The sequence below is a fragment of the Phascolarctos cinereus genome, unplaced genomic scaffold, assembly GCF_003287225.1.
Source record: "Phascolarctos cinereus isolate Bilbo 61053 unplaced genomic scaffold, phaCin_HiC Scaffold_4;HRSCAF=312, whole genome shotgun sequence".
In the NCBI taxonomy this organism is placed as follows: Eukaryota; Metazoa; Chordata; class Mammalia; order Diprotodontia; family Phascolarctidae; genus Phascolarctos; species Phascolarctos cinereus.
The window spans coordinates 280,678,805-280,704,349 of record NW_027555847.1 but is presented as its reverse complement, the minus strand read 5'-3'; the positions used below and the strand labels follow the sequence as shown (position 1 = coordinate 280,704,349).

Genomic DNA, 25,545 nt, shown 5'->3' with positions numbered 1-25,545 from the left:
TTGGGAATAATAATAGCACTTACCTCACAGGATTACTATGAAAATCAAATAAGATATTTTTAAAGTGCTGGCCAACGTCTCTCACTGTATCCGGGACCATCTCCAGTTATCCTGATTTATTGATTGCCACAGGACCCAGGTGGCTCTGGAGGAGAAAGTGAGGATGGTGACTTTGCCCTCCCTCGCTTAAATTTAATTCACTTGCAAGTCATGGCATCACCCTTCCTGCTACCATGGTCCTCTTTGAGAATGAAGCACAAACAACAACAACAACAACAGCACAATGCTTGGCATAGAGTAGGTGCTTAACAAATACATATTCCCTTTTCATTTCTCTACCCATGTCTTTTGGTAAGCTTGGTCATGGATTGAATTCCTTCTCTTTGTTTCTGATCACCCTCTCCGATGAAGAAACTTCCTCTGCTACCATTCAGCTCCAGCCAAATGACCCAGAGTGTCTGGACATCTCAAACTTACAAGATTGCCTCTAAAACTGGATACATTCTCTTTTGGTTTTGCAGTTCAGTCCCCTACACTGAAAAAGAAATAAAACAGAAGCAGTATCCAGGAGTCCAAGGCCTAGGCTCAGGCTTGTTTAAGTCCACACATACTTTTAGTTACTATGCCTATTCCCTTTACTTTTGCCAGGGTCAGGAAAGGGCACCAACCCTGTCTTCATCCATGTAGGGACGTGCTTGAAGGTTACCTCTGTGCTTAGAAGAACTAAAGGTGGGGTGACTCCATTTGAAAGGTTCTTTGTGTCAGCCACCCTTTCTGCTCAATAGGTGAATTGGTTCATCATCTCAAAGTACCAAGTCTTTCAGTGCTGAGACCTTGGTATCCCCAGAAGTTGTCAATAAAGTTCCAGTGTATGATCTATGGGATGGTCCTTACAGCCCCTACCAGGAATATGCAATCCTTGTACCTTTATCTCACTTAGACTCACTGAGTTTCAATTTATTCCTCTGTAAAATGAAGCAGTTAGACTAGATAATCTCTAAGGTCTTTTTTTAACCCCAAAATGATTAGACTTTATTGTATAGTTTTATGTGCCAGACACTGTGCTAAGTGCTTTACAGATATCTCATTAAGTTCTTGAAACAATCATGAGGGATAGGAGATATTATTATGCCCATTTTACAGTTGAAGAAACAGAGGCAGACAGAAGTTTAAGCGATTTGCCAGGGACACACATCTAGGAAGTGCTGGAGGCCATATTTGAAATCTGGTCTTTCTGACTCCAGGCCGACTTCTGTGCACTAAGGAGTCACCTTGTTGCCTATAAGGCAATAGAAATGCAGAAAAGTTGGGTTATTTTTCCAAGGGAGTACATTTTTATCACATTATACTAGAAAATAATACTCTGTATGTTGTAATGAACTAATTTGAAGTCCAATGTATACAATTCAATCTCCTCTGCACAAGATTAGTTAATAATAGGTAATATTTTAGTGAGAGCGATGTGGCTATGTATGCAATATATGCTGTGTATGCAATACAATGTGGCTATTTATACAATGTATACAATTCAATCTCCTCTGCACAAGATTAGAATATAATATATGCTTTAGATCAGTTGTCTCTAAACTGTTTCAATTGTGCACCTGCATTATTAAAACTTTTCTGAGTACACACGCCAAACGCACATACACACACAGACATCCACGTAAAATACATAATATATAAATACATTAATTATGCAATGTACTATTTAAAAATGTATTTCATTCATTATAAACATATACAAGAATTTTTCAAAAGCTGAGATAAAACTAAAATAAATAACATTTTAAACGAATTTATTTAAAAATTTTATTGAAATTAATTTCTCTTATTGGTGGCACAAATATGTTTTGTTCTCACTAAACTATAATAATAGTATTTTAAAGTAAGTTTATCTTACAATTAAACCAAATTAATATGTTAATAATAGTTAATATTTTAGTGAGAGCAATGTGGATATGTGCCATTATTTTTGAAAAAGCTTGTTTTAACAAATATTGTAATTTAAAGTGCTTACTATAAATGATATTTAAAAGTCTGGTTTTAATGATGATATAGCTGAAAAAGATAGAACACAATAATATTGAAACACAAATAAAAAGCAAAAAGTGATAATTAAATGCTCCTACCAAATAACAATCCTTCTTTCAATCAATTTATGGAAAGGTTTTTAGCTGAAATTGGGCTAATAGACTTTCATCTTCTCTCATGTCAATCAGTTGTTTTGTAAGCTATTGGAAGGTGCTGCAAGCTAAGACAAGTGATGATGAAAAGTGAATTCTTCAGTATGAAAGGAGGCTAAGACAGTTTTGGGGTCCAGCTCTTAGGAGACCTGTAATCAAAGGGGAAAGAGTCAAAATGTGAGCAATAGGAAGATAAAAGGGGAAAGGCTAATATTACCAGAAATATCAGGAATAAGAAAAATCATGCCTTGAAAGCTGGCAAAGATGACCAAAAATGGAAATAGTCAATATTAAAGAGGAAGGGAAGCTAGGCAAAAAAAAGTGATATTGATGGAACTATTAATCATAGAACCATTTTGGAAAGCAATTAGCAATCATATAATTAAGGTGACAATAATGTCCCATATTCTGTGATCCAGAGATTTAACTATCAGACTTATATGCCAAGGAGGAAATTGATAAGAAAATAAGTGCCAATATTCACCAAAATGTTTATAGCAACACTTTTTGTAGCAGCAAAGAGTTAGAAACAAAGTAGATTATCTTTGTTTATGGACTAAGCACATTGTGGTATATGAATGTCATGGAATATTACTATGTTAAAAGAAATTATGAATATGATAAATACAGAGAAACATGGAAATATTTCCATGATCTAATGCAGAATGATGTAAGCAGAGCCAAGAAAACATTACACACAGTGACTATAATAATGTAAGTGGAAAGAATAACCACAGGACATTCAACAGTGAATGTTGTGAAGTTAAAGAGTCTCCAAAGAAGAGATATGAGAAGACATAAAAATCCTACTCCTTTACACAGTTGAGAGGTTCATGTGTGTAGTACATTGCATATATTTTCAAGCTTTTTTGATATTTTGATCATTTTTGTTGGTTTTTTATTCTCTTACTCTATTTTTTTTCTTTAAAAATATTTTTGTAGGCTAGCTTTCTGGAAAGAGATTAGGGGAGGGTACTGAGAGAAATTCTGAAGATATTAAAATAAATTACAAAATCTAAGAATAAAAGAAATGAGTCCAAAACTCACTTAAACTCTTTGATTTTAAAATAACTCAGAAATTTATATTTAGAAGTTTTATTAGTTCATAGATATAAAATTTTTATAGGAAACATATCATTTTCAACAATAAAGGTAAGTTTTGTAAAAGTTTTGCTAATCATGATGGCTTCATAAAATTATTATCTAATATCTCTGGCAAAATTTACTCTTAGGGCAAGGCTCATCACTAATAATAGCATAAATAAATCCTCATTTCAAATAATTGTTATACTTTTTAAAACTTTTTATCACCTTGTCAGAACTGATTAGGATATCATTTTTTTAATCCTATAATATGACTAAGAAAGATCTTGTACTAGGAGAATTGTCAACAGCCATTTTTGTTTGTTTACTTGTAGTCACAATATTATTGCAATTGTTTTTTTTTCTCTGAATGCTTGATAGAACTCAGTTATAAATCCATATGTTCTTTTTTTTTTCTCTTTGGTGGTTCACTGGTGTCTCATTCAACTTCCTGTCTTCTGAGACTGGGTTATTTAGTTTATTTTTCTGTAAATCTAGGTAATTTGTATATATTTTTCTAGATATTTAAGAGCTTTACTTTTGATTGTCATTTAATTCAAGTCAAATGCAAAAACCACACATATCAGAATTAATAATGAAAGAAAAATAAGGACAGAAAAAAGTTTGAAGCTACTGGATTGAACAAGACATCTGTGGTCTAGTGGAATACACTGTATTCACTAAGTACTTCATACCTATTTTATGTAATTAAAACATTAAGGTGTGAGTTATAGTTCAGAGAAGTATGCTAGTAATAATGCATATGCACATTCATGGGCTTTGTGTTTTGTGTCTGAAGGGAAAAATATCCAGAAAAAGAAATAGTCCATCCCTATCCAGATATCGTTACCTGTGCAGATCTGGCATTGAGAACTATTGTTGAAAAGCAGGTAATATTCACTTTCTTAAACTAGCAATGGATATATATATATATATATATATATATATATATATATAGATATAGATATAGATATAGATATAGATATAGATATAGATATAGATATAGATATAGATATAGATATATAGATATAGATATAGATATAGATAGATAGATATATGTATGTATATATCTATATATATATATATATATATATATATATATATATGTATGTATGTATGTACTATAAAGGTGACTTGAATGAGAAAGTATAGTTTTAAGACATGAAACTTTATATGCAGCCCACATAAAGAAAACATTTGGGATTACAAAACCTGACCATGGAGATGCATTACTAATTTAATTGTTTTTCAATACTACTGATACATTTTAATATATTTCTTAAATTATGGAAAAGTTTGCCTTTTTGTATTTGTAAAATACTAGCATACTCTATTTCTTGAATTAGCACTGATTTATGAGAAGAATCTAATTTTTTAACTCTTTTGATTTCCTCTGAACTAAATACCAATCCTTAACAGTTAACAAGCTGCCTGGTGACCATCTTTTGTCCTTGACAGATGAAAAAGGTTGTTAATCATTTTGTTCCCTGGAAGATGTAATGGGCTAGGGAAGAAAAAGACCTAACTGTTAAATCAGTGCATTTGTCTATTGTGCTATGTGTATATGAGTTTCTCCAAAATTTATTTCTGGAGGGGATAGGGGTTTGGAGCAGAGGAAGAGGGAAGAAAATGTTCATTAGCTTTTTTTTTTTAAAGCACTTACAGGCACAGTGGTAACTATAATGGGTAAGTTCTTACTACAATACTTGGAAATTGAGGTTTGCAACAGAATAGTATCAGCTGTGGAGTCACAACCTTATGACCCTGGTTAATATTTTCCTTTATTTTATTTAACTGTGTTCATCTTCCTAAAGAAAGGAAGAAATTATTGCATTTACTGATAAAAACCAAAGTGATGCTTATCCACATCATTTAGATTTAGCTATACTTTAATCTATAGAGCTACTTCCCTAGCAGCCTACTGTAAGAATAGGCATTAGATATAGAATCCCAAGTGACCAATTTGAGAAAATCATCATGAGTCCTGTAAGGATAGCATCCTCAATTAGTCAGAAAACATTTATTAAACATCTACCATGTTCTGGGCATTTTACTAAACGCTGGTGATACAAAGAAAAGCAAAAACAAAACAAAACATAAAACGGTCCCAAGTGTCAAGGAACTCACAGTTTGATAAGGAAGACAACTTGCAAAGCAACTTTACACAAACAAGATATATACAGGAAAAGGTTGAGGTAGTCATAGGGGCAAGGCACCAAAATTAAGGAGGCTTTCCACAGAAGGTGAGACTTTAACTGAGACTTAAAGGAATATAAGGAAGCCAGAAGATTGAGATAAGGGAGAGTTTCAGGTTTGTGGGAAAGCCAGTGAAAGTGCTTAGAATCAGACAATGGAGTGTCTTGTTCAAAGAAGAGCAAGGAAGCCAGTGTCACTGAATGGCTGAATGCATGGAGGGAAGTAAGATATAAGAAGATTGGGTAAATAGAGAGCAGCTAGGATATAAAGGTCTATAAAAAAAACCAACCAATTGGTTTTATATTTGATCCTGGAAGCAATAGGGAGCTACTGGAGTTTATTAAATAGGAGATTGGAATTGTCATATTTGTGTTTTAAACAGCAGAGTAGAAGATGCACTGGAGTGAGGAGAGATGAGGTAGGGAGACTAACCAGCACACTATTGCAATAATTCAGGCTTGGGATGATGAGGGTCTGTACCAAAGTGATGGCAATGAGAGAGGAAAGAGAGAGTGTTTATAAGATTACTAAGGGTGAAAATCAGGATGTGACATCAGAATACGTATAAAGGGAGGGAATAAGTAGTCCAGGATAACACTTAGATTGTGAGGCTGGGTACCTGGGAGGACTGTGGTACTCTCAACAGTAATAGGGAGTAAGGAAGAGGATAGTATTTTGGGGGGGAAAGATAATGTCCAATAACATTGGACGTGTTGAGTTTAAGATATCTTTAAGACACTTAGAGGACATCCAGTTTGAGATGTCTAATAGGCAGTTAGAGATGCAAGAATGTAGATCAGGGGAGATGTTAGGGCTAAACAAAGCAGACCTGAAAGTCATCTGCAGAGAGATGAAAATTGAAATCACAATAGCTGATGGATCACCAAGGAAAATAATATAAAACAAGGAGAGGAGAGGGTTGAAGAAAGAACCTTAGGTGACCCCACAATTAGTAGGCATGACCTAGGTGAAGAACCAGTAAAGGAGATAGTGAAAGAGTGGTCACTGAATCATCTAGCTCAGTCATGACACATCTGCTATGTGCCAGGGTGCCAAACACTGGGAGCACAAAGAAAAATGAAGGCAGTCCCTGCCCTCAAGAGCTTACAGTTTAGTGAGGGAGACAACCTGCAAACAACTCTGTGCAAATAAGATCTGTACAGGATAAATTGGAAATAATCAATAGAGACATGGAACTAGAATTAAGCGAGATAGGAAAAGGAAAGATTTCAGCTTGGCCTTGAAGAAAGCCGGGGAAGCCAGGAGGGCAGACATGAGGAGAGTGAGCATTCCAGGCATGGAGGGCAGAGGGTGAAAATGCCCAGAATACAGAGAGAGGGTGTCTTGTTCAGGGAACATCATGAATGCTAATGTTGCTGGATTATAGATCCATGGCAGAGTATACAGTGTAAGAAGACTGGAAAGGTAGAAAGGTGTCAGGTTATGAAGGGATTTGAATGTCATGCAGAGGATTTTATATTTCATTTTGGAGATCATAAGGAGCTACTGGAATTCATTGAATGGGGAGGTGGGTAACATGGTCAGACCTATCTAATTTCAGGATAACTTGAGTGAAGGATGGACTGGAGTGGGAGAAATTTATGGTAGGAATATGGCAGGCTACTACAATAGTATAGGCATGAGGTTATAAGGGCCTGCACCAAGGTGGTAGCAGTGTAAGAGGAGAGAAGGTGATGTATGCAAGAGATGTTATGAAGGTGAACCCCACAGGCCATGTCAACAGATTGGATATGGGGTGGAGGGAGGTAAAGAGAGAGTGAAATGTCAAGGATGACACCTATGTTGAGACCTAGATGACTGAGGGAATGGTGATACTTTCCATAGTGATAGGAAAGTTGGGACAAGGAGAGATTTGGGTGAGAAAGACTATAAGTTCAATTTTGGACACATTGAGTTTAAAATGTCTACTAGACATCCAATTTTAAGATATCTGAAAGGCAGTTGGAGATATGAAACTCTAGATCAGCAGAAAGATTAGGACTGAATAAGTAGATTTGAGAATTATCAACACAGAGATGATTGTTGAATCCATTGGTATTGCTGAGATCCCCAAGTGTAATAGTATAGAGGGAGAAAAGAAGTAGGCCCAGGACAGAGCCTTGTGGGACACTCAGCAGGTATAACCTGAATGATGATCCAGCAAATGAGCCTGAAAAGGAGTGGTCTAAAGATAGTGACAAAAGGAATCTGAGTGATATAGGAAGAGGAGGAGTGGAGAAGAGGGAGCTGTTGGTAAATGACCTTAGTTTTTTTAGTAAAACAAAAGACAAAGTTCTCAGGTGAAAGGGAGTTTAAGGGAATCTGTGGAAGTTTTGAAGAGGATGAAAAGCTTTGGAAAAGGTTCTGTAGTGAGTGGAATAGTGAATTAGTTAGGAAGGTATAAAAGCAGTACTTTGTGGAGCCAATCAGCATGTTGTTTTTTAAATTTTCTCCAGCTTTGTTTAACCTGATCACTATTTCCCCAATATTTACAATTGTCCAATAATGGGATTAGATACCATTTGAAGTTAAGCAGAGACTAGATGACCTTGTAACTAAAAAGAGATTCATGTACTGAATATGAGTGGTTAGACCCCTTCACTATGATTCCAATTAAAGTTCTTCAAAGACATTTTAGCTTCCATGAAATATAATATATAACATCCACTTCAGTTGATCTCTACACTTTTGTAATGTTATAAACTTGTCAAAGATAAAAATGGCTAACCTCATTTTGCCAAAAATCAGTTACTGAGACAGCTTTAGTATGCAGAGGGTATAAGAGGCAGGGGAGAGCCAGTTCAAATCAGAGCCAGTATCTTCGGGTCAATTAGAAACCAGTGGCTTCCAATAACCACATATTTTCTCTTTCTTCTTGGGCACATACACTATCCACATATAATGGCAAGTGTTGTGGATCTATTTATTTTATAAATAATAAAGGCAGGATATTTTTTTCCTGTAAAGTTCCCCACCCCAGGACCTATATCATTAGTTTCATTTTTGGTCTCTTTATATGACTAGCAGTAATTTGAGGGGATTTATAGCAATTTATTCTGAACAACATTTTATAAAAGTTATTTACAATTACCTGTATGCTGTTTACTTGTTCCAAAAGGTCCAGGATCTCTAATTAGGAAAGTAAGAGCTACTGATGGACCTTGATGCTTAACCAGGTAGCTCACCAAGCCAATTTCTATCACTATTCATGTTCTTTGTGGTTTCCTAGGCATTTTTGTCAGGGAGGGAAATGCTGTTGGTAGTGTTACTTTCCCCAAGCCAAGACTTTATTCATTTTCCCATATTTCTCTCCTCAGCTTTCTATATAATAGGATCCTGAAATTGGAAGGGACCTCAAAGATTATTCTGTCCAACCCATAACTGAATAGAAATCCCCTCTACAACATCCCTGATGAATAGTTAATAGCTTTCACTTGACCTCCAATGATAAGGAGCTCCCTATCTCCTCAGGTAGTTTTAGTCAGGTTTAATTGTTAGAAAATACTTCTGTCTAGTGTGTCTGAAATCTTCCTCTCTGCAATTTCTATTATTGATCATAGCTCTATTCTTCAGGCAAGAAAAAGAAGTCTAAATTGTCTTCCACTAGACATCCATTCAGATACTTGAAAGTATCTATGTTTCTTTACTTTCCTTTTTCTAGGCCAAGCATCTTTGCCTTCTTCTAGCAATCCCTGATTATTGCACCAGGCTTACATGCTGATTGAAAGGCTAGAGCTGAATCGTGGATCTGCTCCTGGGATTAGAGCGCACAACTAAGTTTTGGAACTTGTTCTTGATCAGTACACAGCCAGGGCCCATGCTTGGGAACACTGCTCTTCACCCTGGATCTGGGACTAGGAGTGAGTAGTGGGAGACAAGAGTGGCTGGGTGGTACTTTTTGTGCACCCAGTGCCAGTTTAGAGATACTCTGGGATCTCTTTGTGCCCTGTACTTCCTGCCCTGGTTGCTAGTCTCAAACCTCTTTCAGTCCCCTAGGAACTACAGCGCTCCAGACTACGTGTATTCTACATGTACTCCTGGCCAGACCTTGTCTCCAGTGTCTATAGACTTCTGTCTGTCTCTCTAAACCACCTTAGGTGGTTGGAAAAATAACGCACTGTGACTTTTTCCTCACTTTCCCAGATGTTGTAGAGAAGGGACGATGGGGAGCTGGGCTATACTGCTTCTTCTCATACTGCCATTTTGACTCTGAGTTACCATTTAACTATTTTGAAATCTTCCTATAATCTAAAGTCTGAATTTTCTCTATGGACAGGTTCTGTTATCATCACACATTATTGTTTTTGGTTATAAAAACAAAATATTATGAGTTCATTAGATATTTAACATTAATAAGTCCTTTCAATCAAAGAAATACTGTAAGATCAATAATATATTTATATAGATTCTATATAGCCTATATTCACACATATGTGTGAATGTTTATATATGATATAGATTGTGTATGTATGTGTGTGTGTATAGATAATTTAAAGCATGTCACAAAATCTGTCAGCTTCTTCACGAAGCATAACTTTCAAGTTGCATCTAAATTTTCTTGATTATTTTGGCCTCAATTTCTTTATATTTCAAACAAAGTTGTCCTTGTCTCTTATCAATAACCCCCTGGCACTCTATCTCTCCATCTTCCTCTGTTTCTCTATCATTCTCTCTCTCTCTCTCTCAGAGGATTAATTATTTTTGGGTGGCTAAATCTAGTACCTAGCACATAGTAGGTGGTTAATATATATTGATTGGTTGATTGATTAAGAGGGAAGGAGACTGTCTTTTTTAGGACTTTCTATACATGCCAGAAAAAAGGTATATGAATAATATTTTTACATCATTGGTCTCAAAAGCAGGAGTTCTCAATCAATTACAACTAATCAATCACAAGTAAAATCAATAAGGTCAATGTAGAACTTGAGAAACCTTCTCTATTCTGTAAGCCCACTATTTTTTCCACCAAGAAGTCTTGATCTTGGCTTGTGACTGTCTTCTTTTAGGTTCTTAAGCTGAGACTCCTTGTACTTGTTTAACAGCCTTTCTAAACTTCAGGAACCCTTCATTCTACAGGGCTCCCAGGGTTTCTTCCTTCCTCTGCTCCCCAATAATATACCAATGTCCCAAATACTTTACTAGTATTTTCTATAAAGCATTCTAGAGATAGATACTACAGAGGGGTGGGATGCTGAAGAATAAGGACAGTGGCAGGTGGAAAAGGTTAACATTCCATAATTTACAAAGTTTTTTTAGAATCTGACTCTGGTCCTTTACCAGTTGTAGGAAATTTGTCCCTTTCTTTATCTCCCTCTTACCTCACATTCTTCTTTTTAGTTTGGACCTTTACAGCAATTCAATTCTAGTCCTATTGTTAGTGGAACTAGGTGGCATCAACTGCCTTTCTGAAATCTACTTCCTTAGCCCTTATGGCATACAAAACCCTGGGTCAAAGCATGTCCCCCTAAGTTCCTTCAGCTCTGTCATATTGTGTTCCATCTTCAACCTATTGATCATATTGAAATGTTCTGTCCTATACTGTCTGTCCACAAATTGTTAGCAAGAAAATAATCTTTCCAATGTTAGACCCAAAACTACCTCCATCGTGTTTCAAGCCTTAGGATTTCCCTCACCCTCTCGGTAGCTCTTAGAAGTTGTTTGCCCTATTATCTTTCCATTTCTAGCTGTTCTGTTTAAGTAAATTTTCTGAGTAAAATCTTTTGACTAGTTCAGCTCTTGATGGACTAGCAATGTCTTCCATTTAGACTAGGTATACTATAACCTAAATGTCCCATCACTCATACTCCAAGTATGAGCCTCTTGATTCCACCAATGTTTGCCCCAAACAAATTTGTTCTCTTATCCTTAAACTTTGCTTCCAGATGATTCTGTGTTTAACTAGTCACTTTGATTAAGATGAGTTGATGGATACATCCAGTAGCCAATTCAGATAATAAACATTTCCTAGCACTTAGCTGTGAGCTAGGGAAATTTTTCTTCTCTGCTATGTATCAGTGCTACAGTGTGATTGCATACTAAGAAAGGATCTCCCAAATTGCAGATTGTAACCATAATTATAAAAAAGTATTCATGGATACAATGAAATACCAATATATTCCTATTAACTTAATTCAGGACCATGTTATTACACTCAATTTGATTAATATCATCTCTCACTACAAGGTAGCATGGACCCACTTTCATTAGATATTTTGGATGGAGAGTCACCAAAAACCAGGGTCATGACCAATTCCCCATGACTTATCAGGAAAATCCATGCAGCCTGTCTAACCCCTAACCCTCAGGATTAGTCATTCCTCCTTTCAACCTGGTGTTCAGAGCTAAAAGGAACTTTGATACAAGTTGAGAAAATACACTTCCCTTATCTGTGGAGGTGAAAGACCATTGTAGAATGTTATGTTTGGGTGTCTACCGTGGTAAAATAATACACATATTGTCAGACTTGGGTTTTGCGTTTGTTGGTTTTGTGAAACTTCATCTTTATCCTTTTTGTTTTGATTCTTTGTTACAAGGGTTGGTTGAGGGCGGGGGAAGGATATATTTAGAAAGGAAAGTGAAATAAAAACAGAAGATGCCAACAAATCCATTTTTAAAGAAACTTTTCCCAATGTTGGGAACGAAGTGCAGGTTCTGCTGTCTAATACTTGTTCCATGTCTTGTTCCCAAAGGATTTTCCAGAAGCCAGGTTGCAACTGTCAATAAAAAGTATGTAACCAACTGAAGTGATCCCAAGTGGCTGCTTTAACAAAGTTGTTGAGAAATAAATATAGGTCTGCTCTGCTCTACAATTTTCTCTTCAACATTACATATTAATGTACTACTAGGTGCTACTTTGTCACTTGGATTAGTGTTTTCAACATTTTTTATGAGTTCTACCGGGTTTCCCTCTAGGCAAGTATTACCATTGAGAAAAAAATAGGAAAAATCGCTATCTAAGGCTTGGGATATAGAAATATAAAATTGCCACTCTCTACCAAATACAGCTTTTTTCCATTGAATGATTTCATTCTTTACAAAAAGTAAAAAATGAATTCTCTTTCTAAGCATCTAGATGCTTTCCTAACCAAATTTAAACTTGCTTTAATTTTTATAGTGCAGTGCTGTGTAAAATTCCTTAAGAAAATAATAGAAAGTTTTCAGAAGCTAAAATTGACTAGGATTTTTTAAAATCAAAATAATGCAGGGGCAGCTAGGTGGCACAGTGGATAGAGAGCACTGGCCCTGGAATCAGGAGGACCTGAGTTTAAAACTGGCCTCAGACACTTACTAGTTGTGTGACCCTGGGCAAGTCACTTAATTCTGATTGCCTCAAAAAAAAAAAAGAAAGAAAGAAAAGAAAAGAAATGCACTCATTCTCACTTGAAACATCCCCATTTACTGTCAAAAAGTGTCACCTTCTCAAGTGTCAATCTCTATTATTAGAACCTATGCTCTGAAAATAGGGAAATTTTCCTCCCAGTCTGTCACTGTTAATAGTCTGAGAAATACTCAGAGAATAATTCATTTAATGTGAAAGTAGTTTTTTCTGACATAGTTCTTGCACCTATATCAATCTCCTAAATAAAGCAAATTTTCTATGTGCAACAGTGGGAGAAGGACCAGCAGATTAGACTTCAGGAAGAAGAGATACTTCTGGCCCAAGAAAAAAAACAAAAAAGAAAAGAGGAGCTAGAGCACTATCGAGCAATGATGAAAAGAAGGGAAGAAAAAATACACAAGACAACCAAACCCTATGTACTACCTTGGCAGACTCCATCTGAAGAATCTGAAGCAATGGCTAGTTCATCAAATGATTCAAGACAGGAAGAGGTCTACAGTATTGGGAACACTTAAAAGTAGTTGTCACTGTTACAACTCAAACTTCTTAAAAAGTAATATCTCAGTCTTTATTAATTAGTCAGTTCTTTAGCAATCACACCTGAGTGCAAATTTTCCAATCATAAATTTTTCAGGAGCTCAGTTAGTATTTCTCGTGATTGACTGTGACTTATCTTCCTTTGGCATATTTTGCTCACATATAAGCACAAGTGCTTGTTATTCATGGCAGTATACAATTACATGTAGAACAATTGTAATTTTTAATAAGCCACTTTTGAATTATCTCTTGAAAACAAAAGGAAGAATATTAGCATTGCTCCTATGATGTATAATAGAGAATAAAATGTCTGGTTCTCATCTCTGGATTTTGCATATCAAAATAAACACCTTTCTGAACAGCCTGAATTTTTAAAAAATGGGTACATGCAGCTAAGCAAGAATTGACTTATTATTAGAAGCTGATTTTAGTCTTCACTATACACAGTACGAGTCAGTTGATAAGCAATACCTTTAATTTGTCAGGAGGGGCTATAAAAATAGACTGGGATGATCAAAGCACTACCAGGAGCTTAAAACAGCTTTTTAAGTGTTCTTTCAACTCTATTTAATGGATGACTCTCATAGAATGAACCATAGATTGAGATTTAAGGGAGATCTCAATTTCTTCTCCATCTGTAAAATGGAAATGACAACAACTATCTCTTAAAATTTTCCAGGGGCATCGTCAATCTCTAAATAAATATACAATGTGAATTAGAGGTTTTATTTTATGAGGTACAGTTTCATGGGCATGTGGTTGGAAAAAAGAAATGTATGTCCATTTTGAAGTAAAAAGATTTTGAACCCACCGTATTCAATCATAAAATTTCTAGACTTCTACATATTAAAAACATATATTTATTAAAATATTTAAAATTTACAGTTAAAAATAAATCAACTAAATATGACTTAGTACTTTTATTAGTCTTTATTAATTTATTCTGAGCCTAGTGTTAAGCCTAACATGTACCTTGATAAGATTTTTTTCTTTATAACCAATCTTTAATCCGAATTGTCCAGGATACCCAGCCTCACATTGAGTTACAAATTAGCTCCCTCATTGCATCAAGGATCCAAAGGGTGTTATCAAGTTTCCTCAGCCAATCCAAACATCCTTCCTGTGTAAAGTCATGAAAGTTGATCAAAGAGGAGAAAGGATTCTGGGAAGATGGCACAGTAGGTCAGAAAATTCTAAGCGTTCCAAGTTTCCTCCACAAACAAGACAAATAGCTCCTCAGGGTGAACATAGAGTGGCAAAAATAAACAAGAGTTGGGGCAGAGAAGTGGTCTTCCTGGGATGATGGAGAAGATCCCAAGAAAGATCCCAGGATAGAGGTTCAGCCTGAGTGAAGTGTAAACTCCTCCAGGCTAACTCGGCTGAAATGACAAGCAAGGAGCCCTGGAGGCAACTGAGTTGAAAGGCTACCTCAACCTCAGCTACAAGAATTTTCACTTTTGGAAAAGTGTTGCAGAGTAAGGTGTCTCAGTGGGGGAAGATTGAGGGAACCTCTGCTTACAAGGGACACCAGACCCAGCAGTGCTGCCAGAAGGAACCAGCACATGCCTGCTGAGTGCAGAAACATTGGTACAAGGACCCTGCTGGTTGTGGGCACTTATAAGAAGATCTGAGTTCTTGTTCTTGGTTCCAGGCCAGAGAAGAGAACTGAAGGTCATAGCCACTGGACGGTTCTCAGGGACAAGAGTATTTCCAGCATATTGTCCAGAGGTTGGCCACAGGACAAAGCTCAAAAAATAAGAGCAAGAAAGACCAGAGGAACCATCCTCCATACCCCAGGATTAGAGGTGATTGTAATAACAAGTGATAAGAATTTTTTTTTAAATGAGGAAGTAAAGGAGAAAGAACCCAACCATAGACAGTTACTGTGGGAATAGAGAAGATTGGGGTTCATCTTCAGAGGATACTGAAGCAAAAAAAAGGCCTCCCTTTCCCCAAAGAATAATGTCAAATGGTCACCTGCCCAAAAAGAATTCATAGAACTCAAAAAAAGACTTTAAAAATCAAATAAGAGAGATTGAGGAATTTAAAAAAAAGTATGAAAGTTCCAAGAAAACACAAGAAGATTATGAAAAGTCAATCAACTGGGAGATCCAGAATCTGAAGGAAGAAAATTAGAATTGGGCAAGGGAAAGCCAGCAAAGTTATAAGAGACCATGAAATAATAAAACAAAATTAAAAGAATGAAAAAATGTAAGAGAACGTGAAACATCTTATAAGAAAAACAATTGATCCTGGAGAACAAATCAAGAAGAGAAAACATTAGAATAATATAACTGCTGAAAGCTATAATCAAAAAAAGATTCAAGAATACAAGAAATAATTAAAGAAAATTATCCTGAAGTGTTAGAACAAGAAGGGAAAGTAGAAATAGAAAAAATCCACTGATCACCACCTGAAAGAGATCAAACCTACAGAAGGAAAACCTACAGAAATATCATAGCCAAATTCCAAAACTCCCAGGTTAAGGAGAAAATATTATGAGCAACAAGAAAAAAAATTCAAATATGGCAGAGCCACAGTTAGAATTACTCAAGACCTAGCAGCATCTACACTAAAAGACTGAAGGTTTTAGAGTACTATATATCGAAGAGCAAAAGGACTGGGGTTACAGCTGAAATATCATACCCAGCAAAGATAAGTTAAATCCTGAATTAAAAAGAAGGAAATTCAATTAATTGCAATACTTTCAGGATTTTATCACAAAAAGGCCAGAATTTAATAGAAAATTTGTCATACAAGATCCCAAAGAAATAACGTAAGCATCAAAGATTAATTGTCAATAAGGACAAATTGTTTACTTTTTATATATAGATTGTCAGTAATTGGGTACTTAGAAGGAATGGGGTAGAGCTGAGTATGATGTGATTCTAAAAAGCAAAGTGATTTAGGCAAAGATGAAAAGTGTAATTATCTCATACAAATGAGGTACAAGAGGAAGAAGTGATACAGAGGAATTAGGGGAAGAGGGTGGGTAGTTCTAGAACCCTACTTTCATCAGGAATGGAAAGAACAATACATATATATCTAGAAGAGTAGAAAAGACTTCTAAATTCAGAGAGAAATAAGAAGGTAAAGGTATAGGGAAGGGGGAGGAGGATAAAGGAGGGATAGGGAATAGGATAAGGGGGAAGGTGTAGAAGGGTGTGTAGATTAATGGGAATGGGATAAAGAGAATAATATGTATATATTTAGAAGGGCATAAAAATCTACTATATTCAGAAAGAAATAAGGTAAGGGGATAGGGTAGAGGGAATGGATAAGGGAGGGATTCTTGGAATAGGGGAAGGTTAAGGAATAGAAGGGCAAGGTAGAGGGTAGAAGTAAAGCAGAGGAGTGAGGAGAGATAGGAATAGGATGAGAAGGATAGTGAGGAAAATAGGAAGGAGGAAAATACACAACAAATAATTATAGTTTAAAATGTGAATGGGATGAATTTACCTATAAAATGGAAACTAACAGCAAATTAAAAATTTGAATTCAACAATATGTTGCCTTCAGGAAATGCTATAAAAATAAGAAATACACACAAATACAAAATAAAGACAAGGAGTAGAATTTATTATGTAAAAAATCAGGGGTAGTAATCATGATCTTGGACAAAATTCAAGTTAAAATCAGATTTACCCAAAAGAGAAAAATAGGGGAATTACACTAAGTGTCAGCCATATTAATCAATAGTTTTAGACCGTATAAAATAACTAGACAGTAAAAAAAATGAGAGTATACCTGCCAAAACAGACAGAGGAACTATATGAATATAAACACAAAATACCTTTTATACAAAGTTAGATCTAAATAATTGAAGTAATATTTATTGTGCCTGGGTAGGTAAAGATCATGTAATAAAACAATGACAATTTTACCTAACTATTCTATTTATGTAATGCCATCCCAATTAAATTACTAAAATTATCTTACTGAGTCCAAAAAAACAATAATAACAGGGTTCATTTGGAGGAACAAAGGTTCAGGAACTTCAAGGAAACCCAAGAAAAAGATGCAAAGGAACTAAATTCAGTTGTATCAGACCTTAAATCATATTATAAGGTGAGAGCAATGGTGAAGTGTAAAATGGATAATGTTGATTATTTTAAATAAAATATTTCCTGTATGAATAAAACCTATGTAGCCAAGAATAGAGGGAATGAAGAAAATTAGGGGAAAAATAGACAATCTCCCAGATAGAATGTGATTGTGTTGGAATATTGATGTGGTGTAGGAAGTGATGAGCTGGTGGATTTAGAAAACTATGGAAAGACTTGGACTTATGAAGGAAGATGCTATCCACCTTCAGAGAAATAGATGACAAGTGGAAATAAGCATAATACAATCTTACATATATGCTTTTGAGTGTATGTGTGTATGCTTGTGGATATCTGCATACATGTATGTATATATTTTTGTATATTATATATAGACACGTGTATATCTGTGTTCTACATAACATAGATACACATATATGTGTATATATGTGTATATATGCGTATGTGTGTGTGTATATATATATATATATGTGTGTGTGTGTGTGTGTGTATACACACACACACACACACACACACACACTTAATTGTAGCCTTCTTTGGGGAGGGGAAAAATAAAGATAATTGATCAAGAAGTTTTTCACACTTAGTCTAAAGCCTATGATTGATTTATTGATTAATTGGTGTGTGTTTGCACCTGTTGGTGTAACATTTTATTACTTTAGATGGGATGGAGTGACTTAATTGATTTACTCAATCTCAAGCCTTGCAAAGGAGTAAGTAGGACATCATAGAGTACAGAATTGGAAGGGACCTTACATGAAAGTATAGTTTGGGGGTTTCTTCTCATATCTCTTCATTTTAGTCCTGTTTGGTTGTAATAATTTTGTTAAATTTATTTTTTATTTTTGTGTGTCATTGGTCTTTCCATTTATGTTGTTGTAGTAACTATATATATATATATATATTTTTTTCTGGACTCTGTTTATTTCACTCTGCAGTAGTTAATATAGGTCTTTCTATGCTTCTCTGTATTCATCACATATACAATTTCTTATATCACAGTAATATTATATTACATTCATGTACCACAATTTGTTTAGCCATTCTGCAAACAATGGGCGTCTATTTTGTTTCCAGTTTTTAGCTATCACAAAAATTTCTGCTATAAATATTTTTTGTATATGAAGACTTCTTTCTTATCAATGACTTCCTTGGAACAAATGTCTAGTAATGGAGCCTCTTGTTCAAAAGCTACAGATATTTTAATCACTTGTTTGCATAATTCCAAATTGTCTTTGTTCCATTTCAAAGCTTCTCCAACAATGTATTAGTCTCTCTACTTTCCACAACCCCTCAAACGTTGACTGAGGCTCATTTTTTTTTTGTCATTGTTGCCAATTTTCAGGATATAAAGTGAAACCTCAGGGTCATTTTGATTTGCATTTCTCCTGTTATTAATGATTTGAAACATTTTTCATGTAGTTGTGAGTACTTTCAGTTCTTTGAGAGGTGTTTATTTGTTAGTTTTTTTCTCATTTTGTTAATACATGATTTTAATTTTATGATCCCCCCCTTCCCTAAAGATTGCATTGGCTGCATCCTAGAAGTTTTGGTATGTTGTTTCGTCATCATTATTTTTTTTCATAGTTGCTATTTGTTTCTATGATTTGTTGTTTTACCCCTTCATTACTTGAAATTTCACTGTTAAGTCTCCATTTGGGTCTGTATCTTTAATTTAGGGTCTCAGAGCCAACTTCTATTTTTATTACATTAAGGTCTGTAAAGCATGTATTAACTGTTTCTGCTTTTTTACATTTGTTTGAAATACCTCTGTGCTCTAGTAAATGCTAATTTTTTTTAAGTTCCATAAGGTGCAGATAAATATGCATTTTTTGCTGTCCCATTAGAAGGCATTTTTAATTCTAATTTCTCCAGCATTTTTTAAATGTTTCCCTTTTATCTTTCTATTAGATTTATACAAATATTGAGGGATATTGAAGTCTCCTGTCAATACCTATGTCTTCTTGAAGCTAAGTTAATACCACTTTTATAAATTTAGATTGTGAGTCATTTGGAGCATATAAGTTTATTACTGATATTGGTTTGTTCTATACAAATTTGTTTCTTACGAGAAAGTTTATCTTCCTTTCACCTTTTTTTCCCTCTTCTCATTTGTTACCATTTTCCTCAATAAAAGGATTTATTAGTACCTTTTTGGCTCCTGTTATAATCTGGTTATATAGCTCTAAGTAGATTTCCACTTCCTTTCTTCTCCTTTAGATAATCCTGTTTGTTCTTTAAATTTCATTTTTTACTCCCCTTTCCAAAAAGGTTTTCTTTCACTCTTACCCACCTTCTCTTTCTGTTAACTCTAGACCCTCATTCTCTTGTTTCTTTTAGTATAATATAGTTTCCATGTTTATCCCTTTTTTAAAAAAAATATTTGTTTTTGCTTTGTGTGATACCATGATGGTAACTCCTGCGTTTTTGGATTCAGTTGGTAGATAGTTAATTTTTTTCCATCCTCTCAGTTTTATTTTGTGTATGCCTTTGTTTTAAAAATCTTTCTTTCTTTCTTTCTTTCTTTCTTTCTTTCTTTCTTTCTTTTTTTAGGCAATTGAAATTAAGTGACTTGCCCAGGGTCACACAGCTAGTAAGTGTCAAGTGTTTGGTCTGAGGCCGGATTTGAACTCAGGTACTCCTGACTTCAGGGCCGGTGCTCTATCCTCTGCGCCACCTAGCTGCCCCAAAAATATTTCTTGTAAGGAATAGATTGTACGGTTTTGTTTTCTTAACCAACCTTTCACTCTTTTTTATTTTATTGATTCCTCAATCCATTCACTTCTAGTTAGGTTTACATTTTTTTTTCCAATTGTCTCCAAATTTTTTTTAAGTTATGGTTTTCCTCTTCTAGTGTAAGCACAGTATTTTATTCTTTCAGTTACTTTACTTTAATCTTTTTTAATGTGGCCCTGTTCCCCTTGGTTCTCTTCCTCTTGCCCTTCATCCCCTCTTCTTATTTGTTACCACTTTCCCTAATAATATAGTTTATTAGTTCCTTTTTCTATTCTATTATTATATGGCTATATATTTATTTCTTCTCATTTTTCATTTAAGGTAATCAAGTAGGTTTCCTCTTCCTGTCCTTTCTTTTAGCTAATCCTGTTTATTTTTTAAATTTCATTTTTGTGCTCCCTTTTCCAAAAAGGAGTTCTCTCATTCTCTTCATTATCTACTTTCTCTTTCCATTTACTCTAAAGCCTCATTCTCTGATTCATGACTCCTATAATTATCTGGTCTCCCCTTTCTCTGTATTCTTCATTGTAATCAAAACCTGCAAGGTATGGATTCTAGGCTCTGCTTTTTAGGTACTTTCTTCCACTGCCTTATAGAGCTTCCTTCATGGATTCCTCTTTTCCATTATGCCTTACTATCAAAACAATGCTAATTATTGGAGGTGTCAAAAAGCACACTGCCCTGTGGTAGGATCCCTCCCTCACTATGTCCCTGATTATACGGTCCATCACTCTATACCCTCTTTTGTTGATTTTCTACCCCAACATTTTACTGAATATCGCCCTGTACACACTCCCTCCCAATCCTCCAGGTGCCAGATGCCCCCCTGGGGTTCCAACTCCACCCCCCATCACCAATGTGTAACTCTGGGTAAGTCACTGAATCCTGATTGGAAAAAGAAGATGACAATGATTATGGCCAGAGTCAGGAGATAGAGTAATATGTTTGAAGAAAAACAAGGTCAGTGTCACTAGATCACAGGCTACTTGGGTTAAGGTACAAGGAGACTGGAAAAATAGAAGGAGGCAGATTATAAAGGATTTTAAAGGCCACACAGAAGATTTTATATTGGACTTCATATTTATATTTGATCCTGGAGCTAATAGGTTGCTACTAGGATTTATTGAGTAGGACGAGTGTCAGACATATACTTTAAGAAGATTGATTCAACAACTGAGTGGAGGATTGATTGGAGTGGTGATAGACTTGTGGCAGGGGGATCAATCTGCAGGCTAGTTCAGGGATGAGGTGATGAGTGCCTACATCAGGGTAGTAGTAATGTCAAAGGACAGAAGGAGGCATATATGAGAGATGTTACAAAGATACACCTGACAAGACTTGGCAACAGATTAGATAGGGGTGTGAGAGAAGGGAGGAATTGAGAGCGACGTTTAGATTGGGAGCCTGGGTAACTGGGAGGATGGTGTTGTCCTTAACCAAGAAGGGGATGCATAGGGTGGAGGGGAAAAAGTAATGAATTTATTTTTGGACAAGTTCAGTTTACATATCTACAAGACATTCAGTTTGAAATGTCCAGTAAGGAGTTGAAGATATGAGTCCAGAAGTTGGGCAGGATATGTAGATCTGAGAATCGTTAGCATAGAGGCAGTAATGGAATCCATAGGAGCTAATGAGATCACCAAGTGAAACAATATTGAAAGAGAAAAGAAGAGAACCCAAATGAGAGCCTTGGGGAGGAGGTTGGGGAGAATCTTTGTTAGTGGGTATGACCTGAATGAAGATATAGCAAATGAGACTGAGATGAAATAGGCAGAAAAGAGAAGAATTAGATTGAGTAGTGTCATGAAAAATATGTAGAGAAGAGAGTATCAAGGAGAAGAGGGTGATCTTCTGTAGTCAAAGGCTACAGAGACATGAAGAAAAAGAAATAAATAAAAATAAAGAATGAGAAAGGGTGATAAAGGGGGCAATCTACTGGAGGAGATGGGCAGAATGGGATAACTCATGCATATGAAGGATGTGAAAGGAAAAAAAAGCCACTATTTTCTAAACCGTAATTCCTTGCCTCCTTGTTATATCACTGAACATGCTTTGCTAAAACCCAATCTTGGATTACTCCCACTATCTGCTTTTTTTGTTTCTATTCATGTGCTACTGAACAAAGCTAGAACAAAAAAATCTTAGAAACATGCACTACAAATTTGTTACTGAACTCTTAATATAGCAAGGCAGTCATTTTACACCTCCCTAATTAATTCATTTTCCCACTCACCACAGTGACCATATTCCCCAAGATTCTGCCCTGCACCTTCTTTTCTTTTTCCCTTTATACTATCTCATCTCTATGCAGATAGCTCACATCCAGCCCTAAGCTGTCTCCTGAACTCTAGAGTTCATATCATCAGTTGTCTCTTAGACATCTTTTGAACAGGGTGTCTTCCGTGAATCTCGAACTCAACATTTCTAAAATATAATACATTATTTTTTTTTTGCTAAAACGATCTCCAATTCCACCTTCTCTATTACTATTGAAGGCACCACTATACTCATTTACACAGTTTGCACCTTCCACTCTTCACTCTCACTCACCCTACATATCCAATCAGTTATCAGATCTTGTTATTTCTACATTCTTTTGTATCCTGTTCTCTCTGCTCATTTAGCAATAGTTCTAGTTCAAGTCCTCATCATACAAGGCTATTATACAATAGCCTTGTAACTGTTCTCTTTGCCACAAATTTTTACATATTCCAACCTATTCTCCACTCAGCTGCCAAGATGACTTTTTCTAAAATGTAAGTCTGACTGTGTCACTAACTGCTTACTAATCTCTAGTGGCTCCTTAACACCTTCAGAATGAAATATAAACAAGTATGTTGTTTGGCATTCAAAGCCCTTCATAACTAGCCCCTTTCTACCTTATAGTCTCTTTTGCTAATCTTTACATTCGAGCAGCACTGGTCTGCCTTCAGTTCTGGGCATGACACTCCATCTCCCATCTCCCATGACTTTGGAGCTGTTCCTCATGTCTCTAATGCTCTCCTTCCTTACTTTTGCTTCTTGGTTTTCCTGACATCCTTCAAAATTCCACCCAAATCCCATCTACCTTTCTAGGTTCCTAGCTGCTGATACCTTCCCCTCTAAGATTTCTAATCTCTCTCTCTCTCTCTCTCTCTCTCTCTCTCTCTCTCTCTCTCTCTCTCTCTCTTCTCTCTCTCTCTCTCTCTCTGTCTCTCTGTCTCTGTCTCTCTCTCTCTCTCTCTCTCACACACACACACACACACACACACACAGAGGAACACCCACCAACATGTGGTTTACATGTTGTCTTCCCCATCAGAACAGGATTTAAAATCTTTGAGATCACAGGTGGTCTTTTTTCCCTTCCTTGTATCCCCAGTTCTTAACATGGTTCTTGGCACAGGATAAGTGCTTAATAAATGCTTGACTTCCTAAAGCACAGTTCTGACCATGTTCCTCCCTTAACCCCTCCAGGCATACATACTCAGTAAACTCCAGTGGCTGCTTTCACTTCCAGGATCAAATATAAGTCCTATATTTGGCTTTTAAAGTCCTTCATACCCTGGTCCCTTTCTCCCTTTTCAGTTTTCTTATACTTTGTTATCACACACTCTACAATCCAAGCACATTGACCTACTTGCTGTTGCTAACTCACAACATTCCATCTCCCAACTTTGTACCTTTGAATTATGCTTTTGATTACCCTCAATGCCTTAAACTCCCTTCTTCCTTACTTCAGACTTCTAGCTTCTCTGGTTTCCTTCAAGACTTACTCAAATTCCACCTTGGGCAGGAGGCATTCTCCTTTCCTCCCCATACTGTCCCAACTAATTCAATTTCCTCTACCTTCCATGAATGCTATATATATATATTTTTCATGTACTTGGTTATTCACATATTTTCTTCTCTACTAAAATGTGGGCTTTTGAAGAGAAGAAACTGTGTGTTTTTCTCTTTCTTTATATAGCCACTCTTTCACATAGTCCCTTGCACATAGTAAGTGCACAAAAATGTTTTCTGATTAACTGGCTGACTAAGTTTAGGGACATAAATAAACTACAAGGGGTTAGGGTTGGGGAGAAAGAAATAGATTGGGATTTGAAATGGTTTGGAAAGAATGAAGAAAGGCCTTCTTTTGGGGATTAGAGACACCTGAATAGGTTTATAAGCTCAAGAGACACTGAAGAGAAAAAGAGAAAAAAAAATATCTTCCATATTTGATGTCAAAAGTTTAGGCAACCAACAAGAGGAACTAAAGGTCCTAGCACAAAATAGATAAATTTGACCTCAAAGATATCACTGAGACTTCATGGGATGAAACCCATGACTAGACTATGGCTCTAAATGGATATACTTTATAAGGGAAGTAAGGGAGGTGAAGTGCAGTAGCATAGAGTATTAAGAAGGCATACACATATAAGGAAATCCAGGAACTAGAAAAGGAAAGTATGACAGAAGGTCTTTGAGTGAAGGTCAAAGCCTGGGTGTCTATATTAGTTTCTTCTAACAAATCTATTTCCCCTCTTATCATTAGAATTGCTTCTCTGTTTCAGAATTTCAATCTTGCACATCTTCCATCCCTCCTGGGCTGACATTTCCTGAGGCACTTTAGTCTGTGGGATCCTATCTATCGTTTTTATGAACTCTCTTGCTATTCCAAAATCTAGGAAGCATGTTAAAATATACCCAGATTTCCTCTCCTCTGTCACAAAATTTGCAGTGGAGTAGTCACTTTCCCACAGGTTCCCATCATTTCCACCCTAGCAACTACTTCCTTCTGTTGTATAGAATCAGTTCTAGAATGGAATCTTGTCTTGTTGGCTCCTCTGCCTTTTAAGAATGAAGTTATCACTCGCACCTGTCAAGAAGTCATTCGATGTTCTTATTTTGGTACAGTGTTTTGAGATGTCTGGATAAATGAAATCTCCCATCACTACTATATCATGTCTCTTTGCCTCATTATGTTTCCCAAGCTCCTCATTATTTTCTTTCTGTCCAGTTGATATGTAATATACTTCAATAAAAGTGTACTTTTTGTTTCTCCATTTCTGACCTTTACCCAAATACTCTCTGTAATGCTTCCCTTTTCTAGTTTTTGGATATACTCATATGTATGTACCTTCTTAATGTCATATGCTACCTCATTCTACACCTCTTTACCTATCTTAATTTTTAGATAAGGTATCATAAGATTCATTCCACTAAGTTTCAATGACACCTATGAGGTCACAATTGCCCCCTTGTGTTAAGAAGGACCTCTAGTTCTTCTTGTTTGTTGCCTAAACATTGGGAATTTATGTGAAGACAAGATGCCATGGGTTTTGCTTCTTTCTTGGATGTTGCCTCCTCTTAAGGTAGTCTTCCTTCTTTATATAACTTGGGGAATAGAAATAGCAAGTCTCCTTCCCCCATCCTTTTTTAC

At 35.8% G+C, this 25,545-nt stretch overlaps 1 protein-coding gene across 1 annotated transcript in view; it reads left to right on the top strand.

The window, feature by feature from the left end:
- The window catches only part of TMEM232 (transmembrane protein 232), a 176,110-nt gene extending 161,964 nt beyond the window's left edge, over window positions 1–14,146 (top strand). Inside the window, exons 12-13 of the mRNA XM_020968819.2 lie at window positions 4,069–4,159; window positions 13,074–14,146. Coding sequence (XP_020824478.1) covers window positions 4,069–4,159; window positions 13,074–13,319 — 337 coding nt within the window. The 3' untranslated portion in view covers window positions 13,320–14,146. The remainder of the gene's footprint in view (window positions 1–4,068; window positions 4,160–13,073) is intronic.
- Window positions 14,147–25,545: the final 11,399 nt, after the last annotated feature.